The sequence below is a fragment of the Sciurus carolinensis genome, chromosome 12 (genome assembly GCF_902686445.1).
Source record: "Sciurus carolinensis chromosome 12, mSciCar1.2, whole genome shotgun sequence".
Taxonomy (NCBI): Eukaryota; Metazoa; Chordata; class Mammalia; order Rodentia; family Sciuridae; genus Sciurus; species Sciurus carolinensis.
The window spans coordinates 50,527,622-50,542,121 of record NC_062224.1 but is presented as its reverse complement, the minus strand read 5'-3'; the positions used below and the strand labels follow the sequence as shown (position 1 = coordinate 50,542,121).

At 43.1% G+C, this 14,500-nt stretch overlaps 1 protein-coding gene across 5 annotated transcripts in view; it reads right to left on the bottom strand.

Moving 5' to 3' along the window:
* Nucleotides 1-1,046: 1,046 nt before the first annotated feature.
* The window catches only part of Frmd4a (FERM domain containing 4A), a 420,775-nt gene continuing 407,321 nt past the window's right edge, over nucleotides 1,047-14,500 (bottom strand). For 4 of the 5 annotated variants that reach the window (XM_047520300.1, XM_047520298.1, XM_047520297.1 and 1 more), the window contains exons 22-23: nucleotides 12,136-12,232; nucleotides 1,047-4,221 (exon numbers count right to left, since the gene is read on the bottom strand). In XM_047520300.1, the coding sequence (XP_047376256.1) occupies nucleotides 4,119-4,221; nucleotides 12,136-12,232 (200 nt within the window). In that variant the 3' untranslated portion in view covers nucleotides 1,047-4,118. Of the gene's footprint in view, nucleotides 4,222-9,668; nucleotides 9,741-12,135; nucleotides 12,233-14,500 lie in introns of all 5 variants that reach the window. The other variant, XM_047520299.1, reaches the window with a different exon arrangement.

The window sequence follows — 14,500 nt, the reverse complement described above, 5'->3', positions numbered from 1 at the left end:
TGGGAAAATGGCAGCAGTCTCGTCTTCCTGTGTGCTGGCTGCTTCCACTTGCTCATCAGAGCTGAAGGAGTCCATCCAGACTTACTTGCTGAGCTGAACACAGTTACATGTGAAAGACATCCATAAGGTCCTTCTCTTTCTAAGTGTGAACTCTTGAGAGGCCTTGGTTACTTCCTGAGGAGGGAGGCTTTAGACTCCCTGGGAAGCTGGAAGGACTTGGGAAGTAGAAAAATCCCTTCCACTCACTTCCAGACAGATCCAGGGTCTCTGTGGATTGTTTTCTTTTAGGCAGGGGTCAGCTGCTCTGCTGACCAGTGGTCCAGTAATGGCTTTCATCCAGGATGTTCTGGAGGTCACATTCCCCATTTCCTGTCAGGTTAGGGCCAGGGATGCAGTTGCAGCCATGTCTCTGCTCAAGTCAGTCTGTAACCGTTCCCCATAGTGGGGGCTTTTTGTACCTGGGGGCTGGATAAGCCTTTTGCATCCTGCACCAAACTGGGAGCAACATGGAGACAGAGACTAAATATGATCCCCTAAAGCGTCCCCTTTCAGTTTGTTCTGCTGTGGACTACCTTGGGGGGATAGTACAGATGGCAGCGCTGATTACACACAGGTAGCTCTTTGTGGTGAACAGTGACACAAATATTGAAAGAGCGTCCTGACAGACTGATCTCTAATCTCAAATCCTATTTGTAGTAGAAGGAACACATGATTTAGAATACATTACCTTGTATAAGAAGGAAATGAGGGAATTCACCTGTACTAAACCAATAAGCTGGTCTTTATCATTCAGTAAGCCAACAAGAATAGCACATGGAGACGGAGGCTTAAAAAGGAGCCCACTGGGGCCCCTGGCACCTGCATTCCACACTTCTGGATCGTGATTAAGCACGTGTCATTTAGAAACAAAATCTCCAAGAGGCAACTGGAATCTTTTCATTTTGAAAATGCTTTAATAAGTGTTGACAACACTGGTTTGCAAAATGTAAAGGTACTATACAAATTCTTAATACAAAAAGAATAAATTAAAAGCAGATTTCTTTTTAATTCTGCAACTTTGTCTACAACATACATTTTTTTTTTTCATTGATTACAGTTGAACAGAATCCAGTAAAATCATTTTACATGCTCTACAGTCAGTTTCAGGAGCAACCTAATCTTTTCCCCCATTATTAAACTAGAGTCCATTTTACACAACTTGTAATAAACTATTGACATTAATGTATATGTAAAACTTTACACCTAGTTAACTAAGCAGTAATTGGTCATCTGATAGCACCTGGATGAGGTTTGCTATATTTAGAACTAAACTAATACTGAATGAAAACAAATTGGAATTTTAACAGTTTCAACACTCACCTGCATATAGCAAAATTAAAACAAAACAAAACAAAAAACAACCTGGCTCACAACATAGTCTGGTGTATGTGTCTTCACCAGTCTTCTGGCTGAAACAGGCAGTTTCTTACATGTATCCAAAAAATCCAATAGGGGCTTTTTATCAGACCAGGGACTTTGTATTTTATCATATTTAGTTTTAAAGAAATAGGGATATATAAAGAGTTTCCAAGTGCTTGCATGTAATAACTACAGCGTTTCCCACCACACTGACCATTATCATGTCAGCCTCAAAGGACTAACGGTTATGTACATTTTGTATCAACTGAACGCAGCTAAACAGTAAAACCTGTTTTACTTAATCTGTCTTTACTACCAGACTCTCAGGATGTTTGCTAGAACTGTAATTCCATTCCCACTCCATTCCTCTCTGTTCCCCAAATCTAAAATGTAATCCAGGTTTTTAGGAAGAATTTCTGCCTCTTATTCCTTAAAACTGAACTGGCCTAAAAAACTTGATCCAATTTACTGCAGACTTGATTTCAAACTACTGTACATGTTCTATTGCCCGTAACCATGTAACCTCATCACCTTCTCCATTTCCCTTTTGATGTTTCCTGTTGCACAGAGTTCAGTCTGATTATTCATCTATCTTGTGGGAAAAAGAAAAATGACCCAATTATGCTTCCAAAGAGGGAAGTGGGAGGAACCCAAACCAAATACGCTGTCTGTAGCTCTAATCATCAAAATAAAAACAATTAAAATACCTCCCCCTGCCCAGTCAAGCCCCAGATTCATTCAGTAACATCTTAACCAGTTTCTATTTTTCCTGCAGTTTTACCCCTAAGTGTTCTGGAATCAGCAATCCCTTCTACAAACTGGTATCACCAACCTAGCCGAGCACAGCGGGCCCCAGGGCCCTGAATCTTCCACAAAGAAGTGGAAGAGGCTGTAGCCTGCTTGGTTCCTGCCTGAAGCTCCCACTTGACTTCCAGTGCTTTCCAGCGGCAGAGGGAGCTGTTCATTTTGGTAACCATTCTTACCCTCCTGGTCTGGTAGAGTCTATTGTTATTCTTGGATTACATACACATGAAAAACAAAGATTTTTTTTTTTTTCTTTTGAAGCTACAGCTAACTTTAGTTCTGCTTTCCCAAAAAACCACCCCCACCCTGGCTCCTGTCCCTGGCTGTCAAATGCCTTTCCAATAGGAAGTCGTTACAAAGGAGAACACCTCATCCCCCCACCCCCCACTTGGTGCCAATAAGCACAGCATACCACCTCTGTGGAGACATTTTTGTGCCATCTTGAGTAACCCAACTAAGATTGTGCACTTGTTAAGTTATTATAAAAGTATTTTTGAGGCCTTTGAAGATTGATGGCTTTCTGGTTGTGTATTAAGCGTAAGCTCAAAACACATGTAAACGGGCAGCTCCCATGTGTTATTTTTCTTCCTTTCTTCCTCTTTTGGTATCTGCAGACAAAGGTAACTGATTCTGCGGTAGGTGTACAGGTCCTTTGGGAGCTGATATTTTTCAATCCTGCTCTGCCTGCCGGCTAGTAGACATGTGTAAAATCTTCCTACCTAAGGGTATAGTTGGGTTCTTTGAATAAGTGACACACAGGAGAAGTTGCATCTGAGCTCTTTGTCACACAAGCGCTAACATAAAATGAGCCACAACAATTAAACACTTGAATGAATTGCAATGTGCTTTTCCCTTGGTTTCCCATTTAAAAAAAAAGAAAGAAAGAAAGAAAAAAGAAAAGAAAATGAAACACCTTGTGCAAAAAAATAGGTTACACTTTTACTGGTCGTTTTAATGAGAGAGAATCACTTTTGGCAATTATCACCTTATGTTTACTACAAATCCCCAAAGGAAAGCAGCTTTGGGTCTTGGGCTTCAGCTGAGCCCCCTTCACAGACCAGGCTAATTTTACACTCTGCTCCTCCCCGAGGGTCTGTTTTCCTTCATGTCCAGACTGATGGAGATTCTGAGTCAGCGAGGCCAGCCAAGACTCCCGCATCTTCACCCTGCCATTGGGTTAGGTTTCCAGGCTCTCACGGAGGAAGAAGTGGGCTGTCGAGGCAGATGGATCAAGAGAAGATGTGATTTAAAAATGGTTGACTTACACTTGTGGTGTGTAGAAGCGGTTTAGATTCTAAAAGAAATTTCATTGCAGAAAGAGTGTCTTCCGCCTGGCCCCTCTTGTTTTTGTTTGCATTTAATCGTTTTGTTTCTCTTTGGCAGCGTAGAACTGATTGTGATCCTCTGGTGCATCTCGGAGTGTTAGGCTTCCTCACTTCTTCTCCCCACAGCCACTCCCAAGCTCTCCCTCAGGAATACTTCAGGTATCAACTGAATATCCTCACGAGGCGTCCTCTCCTTGAAGTGCTTGGTTGGCCTACAGGTGGCAGTCTTTCTGTACATAAATCTTCCTGTTCTTTGCCAATGCTACTTGTCCGCAGGAATTTCATGCCAGCCAGCTTCCCTGACAGTTACTGGCCTGGGGGCTGTCAAGGTGGGGGAAGCCACCAAGGTGCCATTGAGGATTGCTGACTAGCTCTCTGTGGGCAAGAGAGCCAGGGGACACACAGTGGGACCGGAACCTTCCAGAATGTCTCCTCAGTCAGGTTTTGAGGGTGAAAGGGTTGCGGAGACAGGAGAAAAAAAGTGCTGAGGACCGAAGCTGGTGCAGGTGACAGTGCGTCTGGGTAAGGCAAATGAGAGGCAGTGAGGTGACTCAGAATGGCGTTGAGGCGGTCAGATCAGGCCGGGCTGGCTCACACGAGGGTCCCGGGCTTGGCTTTTTCCTGCCCATACCACTGGACGTCAGCTAGTTCTGGGTAGAGGGAGGAATCCAGGAAGCAGCTATCATTGCAGCCCCTGTGGGGTCCAAGAAGGGAGATGAGCGGTTAGAGGGGAGTGGCACTAATGGGCCTGCATCAGAGGTAAGTGTCCACTGATGGAGGCCCTCGACTGATTGTCAGTCTTCCCTGTTCAGAAGAAGTGAGGCCTGATACACTCAACAGAGCTGGGTATACAGACAGTGCTTAGACCAAAAGGGTCCACGTAAAGGGGACCTGGACATCTCGACATCTGTGAAGGAGGAAAACACAAGCCAATACTTAACATGGTAGTTCCCAAGTCTGGCTGCACCCTGGAATCACCAGCGACCCCAAAGTACTCATGTCTGCCCCCACCGGGAGCTGTCAGAACTGGTGTCCAGCTGTGAGTGACGGAGGCTTTCCTGGCTCCCCCAGGTGGTTCTCAGGTGCAGCCAAGGCCCAGAGCCCCTTGGGTCATACTCCTCAGGATGACTCTTCCCGCATGATAGTCATGGGGCTGTCTCCCTCAGGCCTGGGGGGTTACCAGATTTCACTGGGATATTTTTATGCCGAACTGGAAGGACAATGGAGATGACAGGCTTCCCTGTAGTGAGACTGATGTGGTACTCTAAATTGAGTTTAAAATGTCTTTTTAAAAATCAGTGCTGTTTATTCTGAATATCATCTATTTTTTTGTGATTATAAAAAAGTACTCATTTAAAAATATGTAGTAGAGGCTGGGATGTAGTTCAGAGGTAGAGTGTATCTAAGGGTTTGATCCCCAGCACCACAGATGAATAAAATATATAGGAAAGTATGTAGAAGAAAATAAAAGTCTTTCAAAAAAGAACTTCAGGTAGGCGTCACTATTTAAGTGGGGTAGAAATGATTCTTAACTGTTAAGAAGAGATCACACAGATATGTTTGACACCAGTGGTCATTTCTAGGGATCATTATTAGGGAAAAGCCCCTTTCCAGATCTCCTAAACTAGTTCTTCAATTCCTCCCCTTTGGTTCATCTCCCCAGGCCCAGTTCTAGGGGTTATGGTGGGGATGGGTGACAGGAAGAGACCCTAACCTGATGTAGTTCAAGAAAAGTGAATTTAAAGAGTAATCTTTTTTTTTTTCCTGGTGGTGGTGGTGGTGGTGGTGGTGGTGGTGGTGGGAATTGAACCCAAGGCCTTGCATATGCTAGGTAAGTGCTCTATCACTGAGTTGCACACCCAGCCCCTTTTATGTTTTTCAGACAGGGTTTTACTAAGTTGCCCAGGCTGGCTTCAAACTTGTGACCCTCCTGCCTCAACCTGCCGTAGCTGGGATTATAGGTGTTTTATTAAGAATATCTTCATAACAAACTGCCTCATGAACCAGTTTAGACTGAGAATAAGCAGTCGTTTTCATTTTTCTGTTTCATTTCCCAACTTCTCTAGGAACAAATGGAAGAAAGCATTCTGTGCTTTGTAAATGTTTCTCATTGGTCTTTAAAAAAAAATCCATGAAAGCTAGAAAAATCACAAGACATCTGTGAGCATACTGGTGGACTTTTATGAGTCTTGTGCTCTGGAGCACTGAAAACACACCAGGTTAATTCTGTTTAACCATGAATTTGAAGGCAAAGAAATGAAAGGCCCTTCATTATGATGCCAGCCCTGGGTATTTCTGTATTTAGATGGTAAATGGATAATTCTGATACATTCACCCTGCAAATGTTCTCTCTACCCTGACATAAGTAACTTTTGCAACTGTGCCAACTCAGAAACTTCCAGTGGGAAGGGAAAGGTGATTGGGACATGTACTGCTTTTTGGGAGACAATCCCTCCCTAACACATAGCACCACCACCCCCACTCCCACCAGGGGTAGACATGTGACCCAGGTCTGCCAGTTACAGCCCTCAGTTACAGTTACTGGTTCAAAGATGGCCAAGCAGGGATGAGCAGCTTTGAAACTATGAAGATGTCAACTTTCTCCTAAGAATCAAAGTAACAGGAGCAGGATGGAAGTTTATGATGGAAAAAGAGCTAGTGAGCCCTGGCTCCACCCTGCCTTTGTCTTCCTGGTATATCAGTCAGTAAACACTCTTATTTACTTGTTGAATTGGTTTCTTTTCCAAATGAACTAATTAATAACATTTAGATAGTTTCTTAAACTCTCGACACATTTGTTTCTGATAGAAATGTGATCTTAATCTCTGTAGGACAAAATTTTCCTTAGGGGCTTTGTAAGATAAAAGAAATCACCTTAGCCAGTGTTTTTCAAAGTAGACTTGTGATATGCTCTGAGGAAATAAAAGAAAGTGCCCTGGACAAATAAGTTTGAGGACTCAGCCTTTTGGAGAACTGCAGTATACATGGGCACATATTAAAGGCTCTGAGAAGTTCTGCATTACTTTGTTCCACCCAGAACTTCCCAAACAGTATTGCTCATTAACAAAAGTATAAAATGTGTTCAAATCTCTTGTTTGTTGGATCCCAAATAGTTCCTAGTTGAAACTGTTACAGTTAAAATTTTTTGAGTAATAATTGTATCACAATATAATCTGCTTCAGAGGAACTAAACATCCTTTTCATATTGATTGTAAGACTCAAGGAAAGACCACTGAGTTCAAAGCAGTAGTGTTTGGATAAGGCAGGAGGTTGTTAAGGACTCCTGCAGGAGTTTATTCTGTCTGTGAAGACTCCTGGCTGGACCACATTACTCTCCTGTGGCTCACAGCATCCCACATGGGAGGGCATCAGGCAGTTCTAAGTTCTTTGGGTTTTATATCTTTTAAAACTGCAGGACCCTTCTGTTTAGCTAATTAGCTTATTAGAAACCCAATGCATAAAACAGACCAAGCAATATCTGAATGGTGGGTGGAGGGATGGGAGAAGCTGGGTGGGAGCCCACCGCCTGATTGGTGGTTTGGTCCCCACATAGTCCCCAAAGTGCCACACTGTGCAAATGACTGGCTTGTCCTATGCCTGCTGAGAAGAGTGAAACTTTACAATATCCCTGAAAAAGTTGACTGTGACTGGTCTGAAATGAACATTTCTTTTTCAGATTAAAATTTATTTGCCAAGAGAATAAAAGAGAGAACTATGATAAAATAAAGCTGGAAGAAAAAATATCCATCCATCCCTTAGATATTTTACATAGACTATTTCTTAGGGGCTCCCCCATCATTACCGAATTATCTAGCAGGTGGTTTTAAAAGCTACAAATGTTGCTTAATATGTTGGTACCTTTTTCTCACAAAGAGACTTGGTCGTGGTAGCTTGGCCAAGCCCTCGTTCTCATTCAGGGCAGATTCAGTTTTAAGCTAATTGTCAAGAAACACCACATGCCAAGAAAGCAAAACACAAAACAGACCGTTCAGGAAGAAGATATTCTTCACAAGTAATACAGACAGGGAGTCACTAAAGAGTCTCCCTGGTAAATTTAAGTGAGTCATTCATGATGAAGACATAGGGGAATCTTTCTAAGTCACCCAGAGGAGTATTAGACCTGCACATTTTTGGCCACCAAGGGTCCCAGGAGTGGTGACTTCTGAGTCTGCTGATGGTCATCACTGCCCTCTGTGCAAGGGGGCTTTCCATTTCAAAAATGCCCCTTCCCAGTGGTTAAACTCTGAGACACACAGAGGTGTGTGGCCTGCCAGGGGATGGCTAAGTCAGGGCTTGCAATACAGGGAAGCTGGTGAATTCATGAGCCTCCATCACCCACGTCTCAGTGGAGTCTGTGGCTATAACTGCTTGACATAGGGAGGTGGGGGGTGCATATCGTGCAGGATCTTGGAGGAATGAATTTCATTCAGCAAAATGACTTTTATAAATTTTATAGGTTGATTTTGTAAAAGTACATTTCAGCAATGGCTTATCTTCATCTCTTACTAAGTGTTGAGCAATGTTTTATCTCCATATCTTACTAATAAATGAGAAATATGATTAACTTACAAAACCAACTGGCAGTACACACTTGGGTTGCTGAACAGTGTTGTAGGCAGTCACAAAGTCAGGGTGACAAGGCCCTCTAGAGTCATCCTGTCTTACTTGGCCTGGGCATGTGCTGCTGTTCAGTTTTCTTTTTCTTTCTTTCTTTCTTTTTTTTTTTTTTTTAATTCATTTCAGGCTGACACATTACACTCCCGTAGCAGCCTTCCAGTCCTATTTAATTCTCAAGTTACCCTGCCATTTCCACCTCCATGGCTGTAGCAGATGGTTTTGTCCCTCTAGAATTGAAGGAGAAAATGGCGATTCTTTCTACTTCAAAAACGCTGCTCTCATGACATGATTCTCTCTTTTAGTCTCCTCCCTTCTCTGGCACCAGAGGAAAAGGTGCCCACCTTCCTTTGAGGAGCAAAGCCCCTGCTTTCCTAATTTCTCATCTGCCAACTGTAAAAACTGTTCCGCTTCTCTCTCCTGATTTGTTTGTGAACTCGTTTTAACCTACTTTTCAGGCTGAAGTTCTCTTTCTATGCAGCAAAATGAAATTCTCTGTTGTTCCCCAAATAGCCCCTCTTGTTTCTGCACCTGGGTTTGTGCCCTTGGAATGGCCTCCCTCCGCTTCCACCCATCTAAGCCCCCTCCACCTATTGTAGTCTGGGCTCACAGAGTACCTCCAGTCTCTCAAAAATGATCCTCCTCCTCTCCTTTTAGCATTTTAACTCCTAGAACACTTACTATGTGAGTGTGGCAGTTTCTTACCCTCAACTCCTGGTAGATTTTCACTTGAATTTCTGGAACTATGGTCTTTAGCATGGTTCCTGGAATATGGTCCAGGTTCATTTTTTTTTTTTTTTCATTTAATAAACTTAAAACTTTTTGTTTGCTTCTGCATGATGGCCTTATATTTTTAGTTATTCCTTGAAATGCTATTTAATTTCAATAATGTGCAATTAATTAGGCTTTACAGTCCCCAGATCTAGGGATCAGTTCAGGTGTCACTGTCCACCTGATGTCCACAGTAGCAGCACTTTGCAAATTTCAATAGGCTTTGATTTGGTAGTCTAGAGTGGTGCCCAGGGACCCTTCTAAGGAGCTTCCACCTAGTGATGATGATGATGCTACTCTCCGGATTACATTTTGAAAAGTAGGACTCTACAGCATTTGATACAGCACTCGGCTGTCACTCAAGAATGCTGGAATGCAATTATGGGTGACCTTTGGGTGCTTCTGGATCAGCTCACTCTGCCCTTGGTGACTTGAAACTTAAATCACAGTGATGTTGTTCTCATACACACTGACCACTAAGGCAGTAAAAACTTCTATGGATCTTTGTGTGCACTGAGAGCCTGGGAAGGTCTTTTCTGGGAAGCAGCATTGAGAATGTCCAACATCTGACATAAAAACAAACATATAAACATATAGTTCCACATGTAACTAGAAATAAGACGTAAAAACAATAGCTTCCACACTACTCAGATGTTTCCTTCTGGAAAATCTGACATGTGTGAAGACAGCACAGAGGCAGTACATCTGGGATCATGAACTCACGGGCAGTAAGAACAAAACGTCCCCTTACGATACCTCTATTCATCAGTACTTTGGTGAGGTGGAGACTCAGACCCATCCATAATGGGTGAGTTTTCTGTTGCTTCTCTGAACAAAGGAAAGCAGAAGGAGGAAGAGAAGAGAGGTCATGTTAAAGGGAGGAATCGACACGCACATGATTAGTAGCTTATTAACACCTTGGAAAGACCCACTGATTGTACACCCCAGTGTTAGTAACAAGTCATGCAGAACTTTCAGTCCCCATAATTGAGTCAAAAGACCTCCTTAGTTTTGTTAGGAAGGCAGGCATTTTACCCATGGTCTCATTTTCATATCATTAGTGATATGTTATTTTTTGTTATTGATATTCTTTAATGATAATTCGGCTCAATCTGGCAAAACAGTTTACTTCAGGACCAAAATATCTTTTTGTTTCCAATTTGCTTGAGTCCTCACTAGCTGTATATGGTGAATTAGGCACATTTCAAGACCAACTTATGTGAGTAGGCACGTGAGGGTGCTTGTGAATTTCAGAGCCTGTTGTTAAAATAATATAATGTATTTGGAATAGGTGAGACTGGGCTTGATCCAGAAACTTCAGAGAATCCAGAGAGGCATCTTGAGATCTGAGGTTCCCTATTTGGATGAGGTGGTTTAGCCACTGGAGGTATGTATACAGGGTGTCATTCTTTCATGAATTAATACTGGGGACATGCTTACACCCTCAGTCCTGTATAGATACAGGCCAGAGCTGGGCTGAGTATGTCATGGAACTGAATGTTAGTGATCAGTGATTACCATGGGGTAGCTACTGCCAAAAGACAGACTGATAAGTAGGAATGGTCACAAAAACACTGTAGTTGGGATTATAGTCTCTTAATTCCAAAGGAATAAGAGGCAGAATGGGATACAGTGGGTGTCAAACTTGAGAGTGCTTCAGCATCACCTGGAGTGCTTGTTTGAAAACACAGTCTGTAGAGCTTGCCCCACAGTTTCCAAATCAGCAAGTCCCAGGTGAGCCCAAGAATGTGCATTTCTGACAAATCAGGGGAGGCTCATGCCGCTGGTCTGGGGTTCACATTTTCAGAAAAATTTTCATTTTCTATCACTGGTATCATGGAAAAAAGACAGGATTTGGGGTCACAGCTCCAGCTGTGTGACTTTGGATCAAGCACTTCTCTTCTCTGAGCCTAGTGTGTAAAACCAACAGATCTAGCCAGGGTGCAGCTAGGATTATATCAGCGCGTATGTTAGAAGCAGCTCCCAGCCTTTGAGTACAAAGCAAGCACTCAATAAGTGTTAGCTCTGCCTCTCCCCATCAAAAACCAAGGCTTCTGGAAGCCTGGCATAAAATCACTACAGATAAACTGGCAGCAACAAAAATGCCAACCGTGGGGGTCTGAGATGTGGCCAACAGAGCCAATGGCAGGATTGTGGTTTTCTTGTGATTCAGTTCACAGATGGCTATCAAATTCTTCCAGACATCCTCTGATGCTCCAGCAAACCAGAAACTGTGGATTAAGCTGCAGGACCCCTTGCTCCTCTAACCAACAGAATGTAATATCCACTTAAGAGACAATGGCTTAGGAGACATGAGAGGCAGCAGGTGTAGCACAAAGCAGGTTACCTGTACCTGTGGGACCCTCTGGTAGATCAAGATAGTCTAACTGGCCACAGATTATAGCACTCTAGGCCTACATTTCAAACTGTGAAAGGAGCTGAATTCTGGTTCCACATATTTTGCTGTGGACAGCTTCTATTTAAAGGTCTAAAGGTACCAGATCCCCTTTGCTGTCCAGTGCTTGGCCTGGACAGAAGCCTATTTCTTAAGATGTATCCTGATATTAAGACAGTGAAAGCATGAGAAACATGTGAAACACCTAACCTGGCGCACACCTCAGGGGCTTCACTAACTCTCCTTTTCCCCTGTCATTTTTTTTTTTTTTTATGGTATTGGAGATTGAAGCCAGGTGTACTTTACCACTGAGCTATATCCCCAACCCTTTTCATTTTTCATTTTTTGACAGTTTCTTGCTAAATTCCTAATTTGATCTCAATCTTGTGATCCTCCTGTCTCAGCCTCCTGAGTTGGTAGTAGTACAGGCATGTGCCACAGTACCTGGCTCCCCTCTGACATTTTTGCCTGACATTTGGAGTCAGTCTGAGTATCACCTAAATCAAAATCAAATGGGATTCTGACCAAAGAAACAATCCTACTCCTGCTTCCACCTTCCTGTGTCCTGGGGATCACTAGCTACTTTAAAAGAGAGCATGCTGAATTCACTCCCAAAAGAGGGCCATGAGGAAAAGTGGTGGGGCAGAAGGTGACAGCAAGTCATGGGGTTTCTTTGGAAGGGAAGCAGTTTCCCAGTAATGAGCACTCATCATTTGATGAGTTATATCTTTATGCCACTAAGATCTTACTTAGATAACACTCTTCCTAGCTGACAAAGTCAGGAACCTGGAAGAAGAACCAGGTTAAAGGACTGGAGGGAGAACTCACCCAGTCTGCCAGGTTAGGATGTGGTGGGGACTGCTTGGGGGGGTGGCTCCGATTTCACTCGATGGTGTTGAGCTTCTCTGGCTTTGAGGTAAGGCAGCTGCATGTGGGTGACATGGGAAAGACAGAGAAGACGGGTCAGACCTGGTGAGGGTGCTTAGGACTCACTGAACTATGCAAACTCAGTGGTCAGGGGTCACCATTTGCAGGGATGCAGGATATAACCCCATGGCAGGGTCTCAGTGGCCCTGTCACAGTGGGGAAACATCTCTGTAGCCCCCACTCCTACATTCCCCTGTTGCATTTTCTCCCTAAATCATGCATTTCCATTCTGACTCAGGCTGACCTGGAATCCTAGGTCCCTGCTTTGTCACTGAAGTAGCTGCAAGGAGGATAATGCTTCCACATTGACAAAGAACCTGACACTCTACAGTCCTTTGAGGAAGACCTGGGTAGGGCTCATGCAGAAAGGGCTGACTTCTCTGGACAGCAGAGAGACACAGTTCAGGGCATTCTCAAATGTAGCCCCAGTGTAAAGAGGATGCTCCCCTTATGAAAGAGCTTCCAGAAAGTTTTCTGAGCCTGCTCTCTCTGCTATTTCAGGCTTATCATTTGCTACTTTAGTACCCTTCAAAATGGGCAGGGCTTTTAATGACTCATCTGAACCTATTAGTAGTTTGTTGATGTGAACAAAACAAGTCCAGCTGGGAAAATTCAGTAGGAGTAAATCCTACTTAAATGCATCCTTTGCTTTCCTGGAAATGGAATCCTTTTCTTCAGTCAATGGCTTTAGGTTGGTTTAGATATGAGGTGTCCCCCAAAGGCTCATGTGTGAGACAATGCAAGAAAGCTGAGAGGTGAAATGATTGGGTTATGACAGCCTTAATATAGTCAGCGTGTTAATCCCAATGGAGATTAACTGAGTTGTGACTGTAGGCAGGTAGGCTGTGGCTGGAGGAGGTGGGTCACTGGGGGCATACTTTTCGGGTATATATTTTGTGAGCTGAATTTAGACCCTCTCTCTACTTCCTGGTGCCATATCCTGAGCTGCTTTCCTCAACCACACCATTCTGCCTTGATGTTCTGCAAGACTTTGGGCCCAGAGCAATGGAACTGGCCATCTATGGACCAAGACCTCTGAAACTACGAGCCTCCAAATAAAATTTTCTTCCTCTAAAATTGTTCTAGTCAGGTATTTTGTTCACAGTTTTGAAAAAGCTGACTAAAACACAGCTTCCTAAAAATTTTCAGCCTAAAATATATCCCCAAAGATCTACCTAATCTCTTTAAGTAAAGCAGATCTACTAGATAAGCACAATGGTTTTGATAGAACATAAGCACTTCTAGCCACTGATATTTACAAACTTTAAGGGTCATGGACAATCATGCCCTAAATTGTACATAAAACATATCCCTTCTCAAAACTTGCCTGGGAAGTCAATGGCACATTTCAGAAGGTTTATTTTACAGACCAAGGAACATGAAGAAAGTTAAGTGATCCTGGAATCCATGGCACATTCATGATTGCTGCAATCACTTTTTCTCTGGTCTCTGAAGCTTGTCATTTGACCAATGTGCCCTAATAACAGCCACTGGGGATGTGGAGGCAGAATGCAGGAGGCTGGCACACTAGGACAGCCAGTTCTTCCACTTTGCCCTGCTCTCTTAGGCTCCAGGAATCTCCTTCAGTCCCCATGGATGATCCCCTCCCCCTATTATCTTACTTAAGCAAGTTAAATCCCTGACGTGGAGTTCCTCCCCTTCACGCTATCATTTTACTCTTACTGTTTAACATTTCTGTCTCAAAATCTTCTTCCACTTTCTTTGCCTCCCTTGTTGGGGGGAAGGCAGAATCTCATTATCCTCTATTTATGAGTGGTGCAATATACAAATGAGTATGACCAATGAGGCACATGGCCCTGTTCGACCAATGCTGGTTATTATGACCATTATTATTTTTTTAAAAAAATGTGTAGTCATAGAGGACACAATGCCTTTATTTTTATGTGGTGCTGAGGATTAAATCCCATGCCTCACATGTGAGAGGCAAGTGCTCTACCACTGAGCTACAACTCCAGCCCTCACCATTATTATGTCTTTGAGTAACTTGCAAAACTTCTTCATGGAAAGAATGGTTTCTTCCATTTTTACTTGATTCAGTACTGCTCAATGCTCTGAGTACACAAATATAAGGCAAACCTTGGTTTATGGAAATTTTCAGTAGTAATATAAAGGGGACTGAGAGCATCTTATAAAAATTACTTCGTGGCTATGTCATAACATCGAAATGGAAAAGCAGTCGAGAGGTATTCATTTAGATATCCTTGTCAAATACAGAGCACAGAGCACTTCTTTCCTCAGCCAGTCT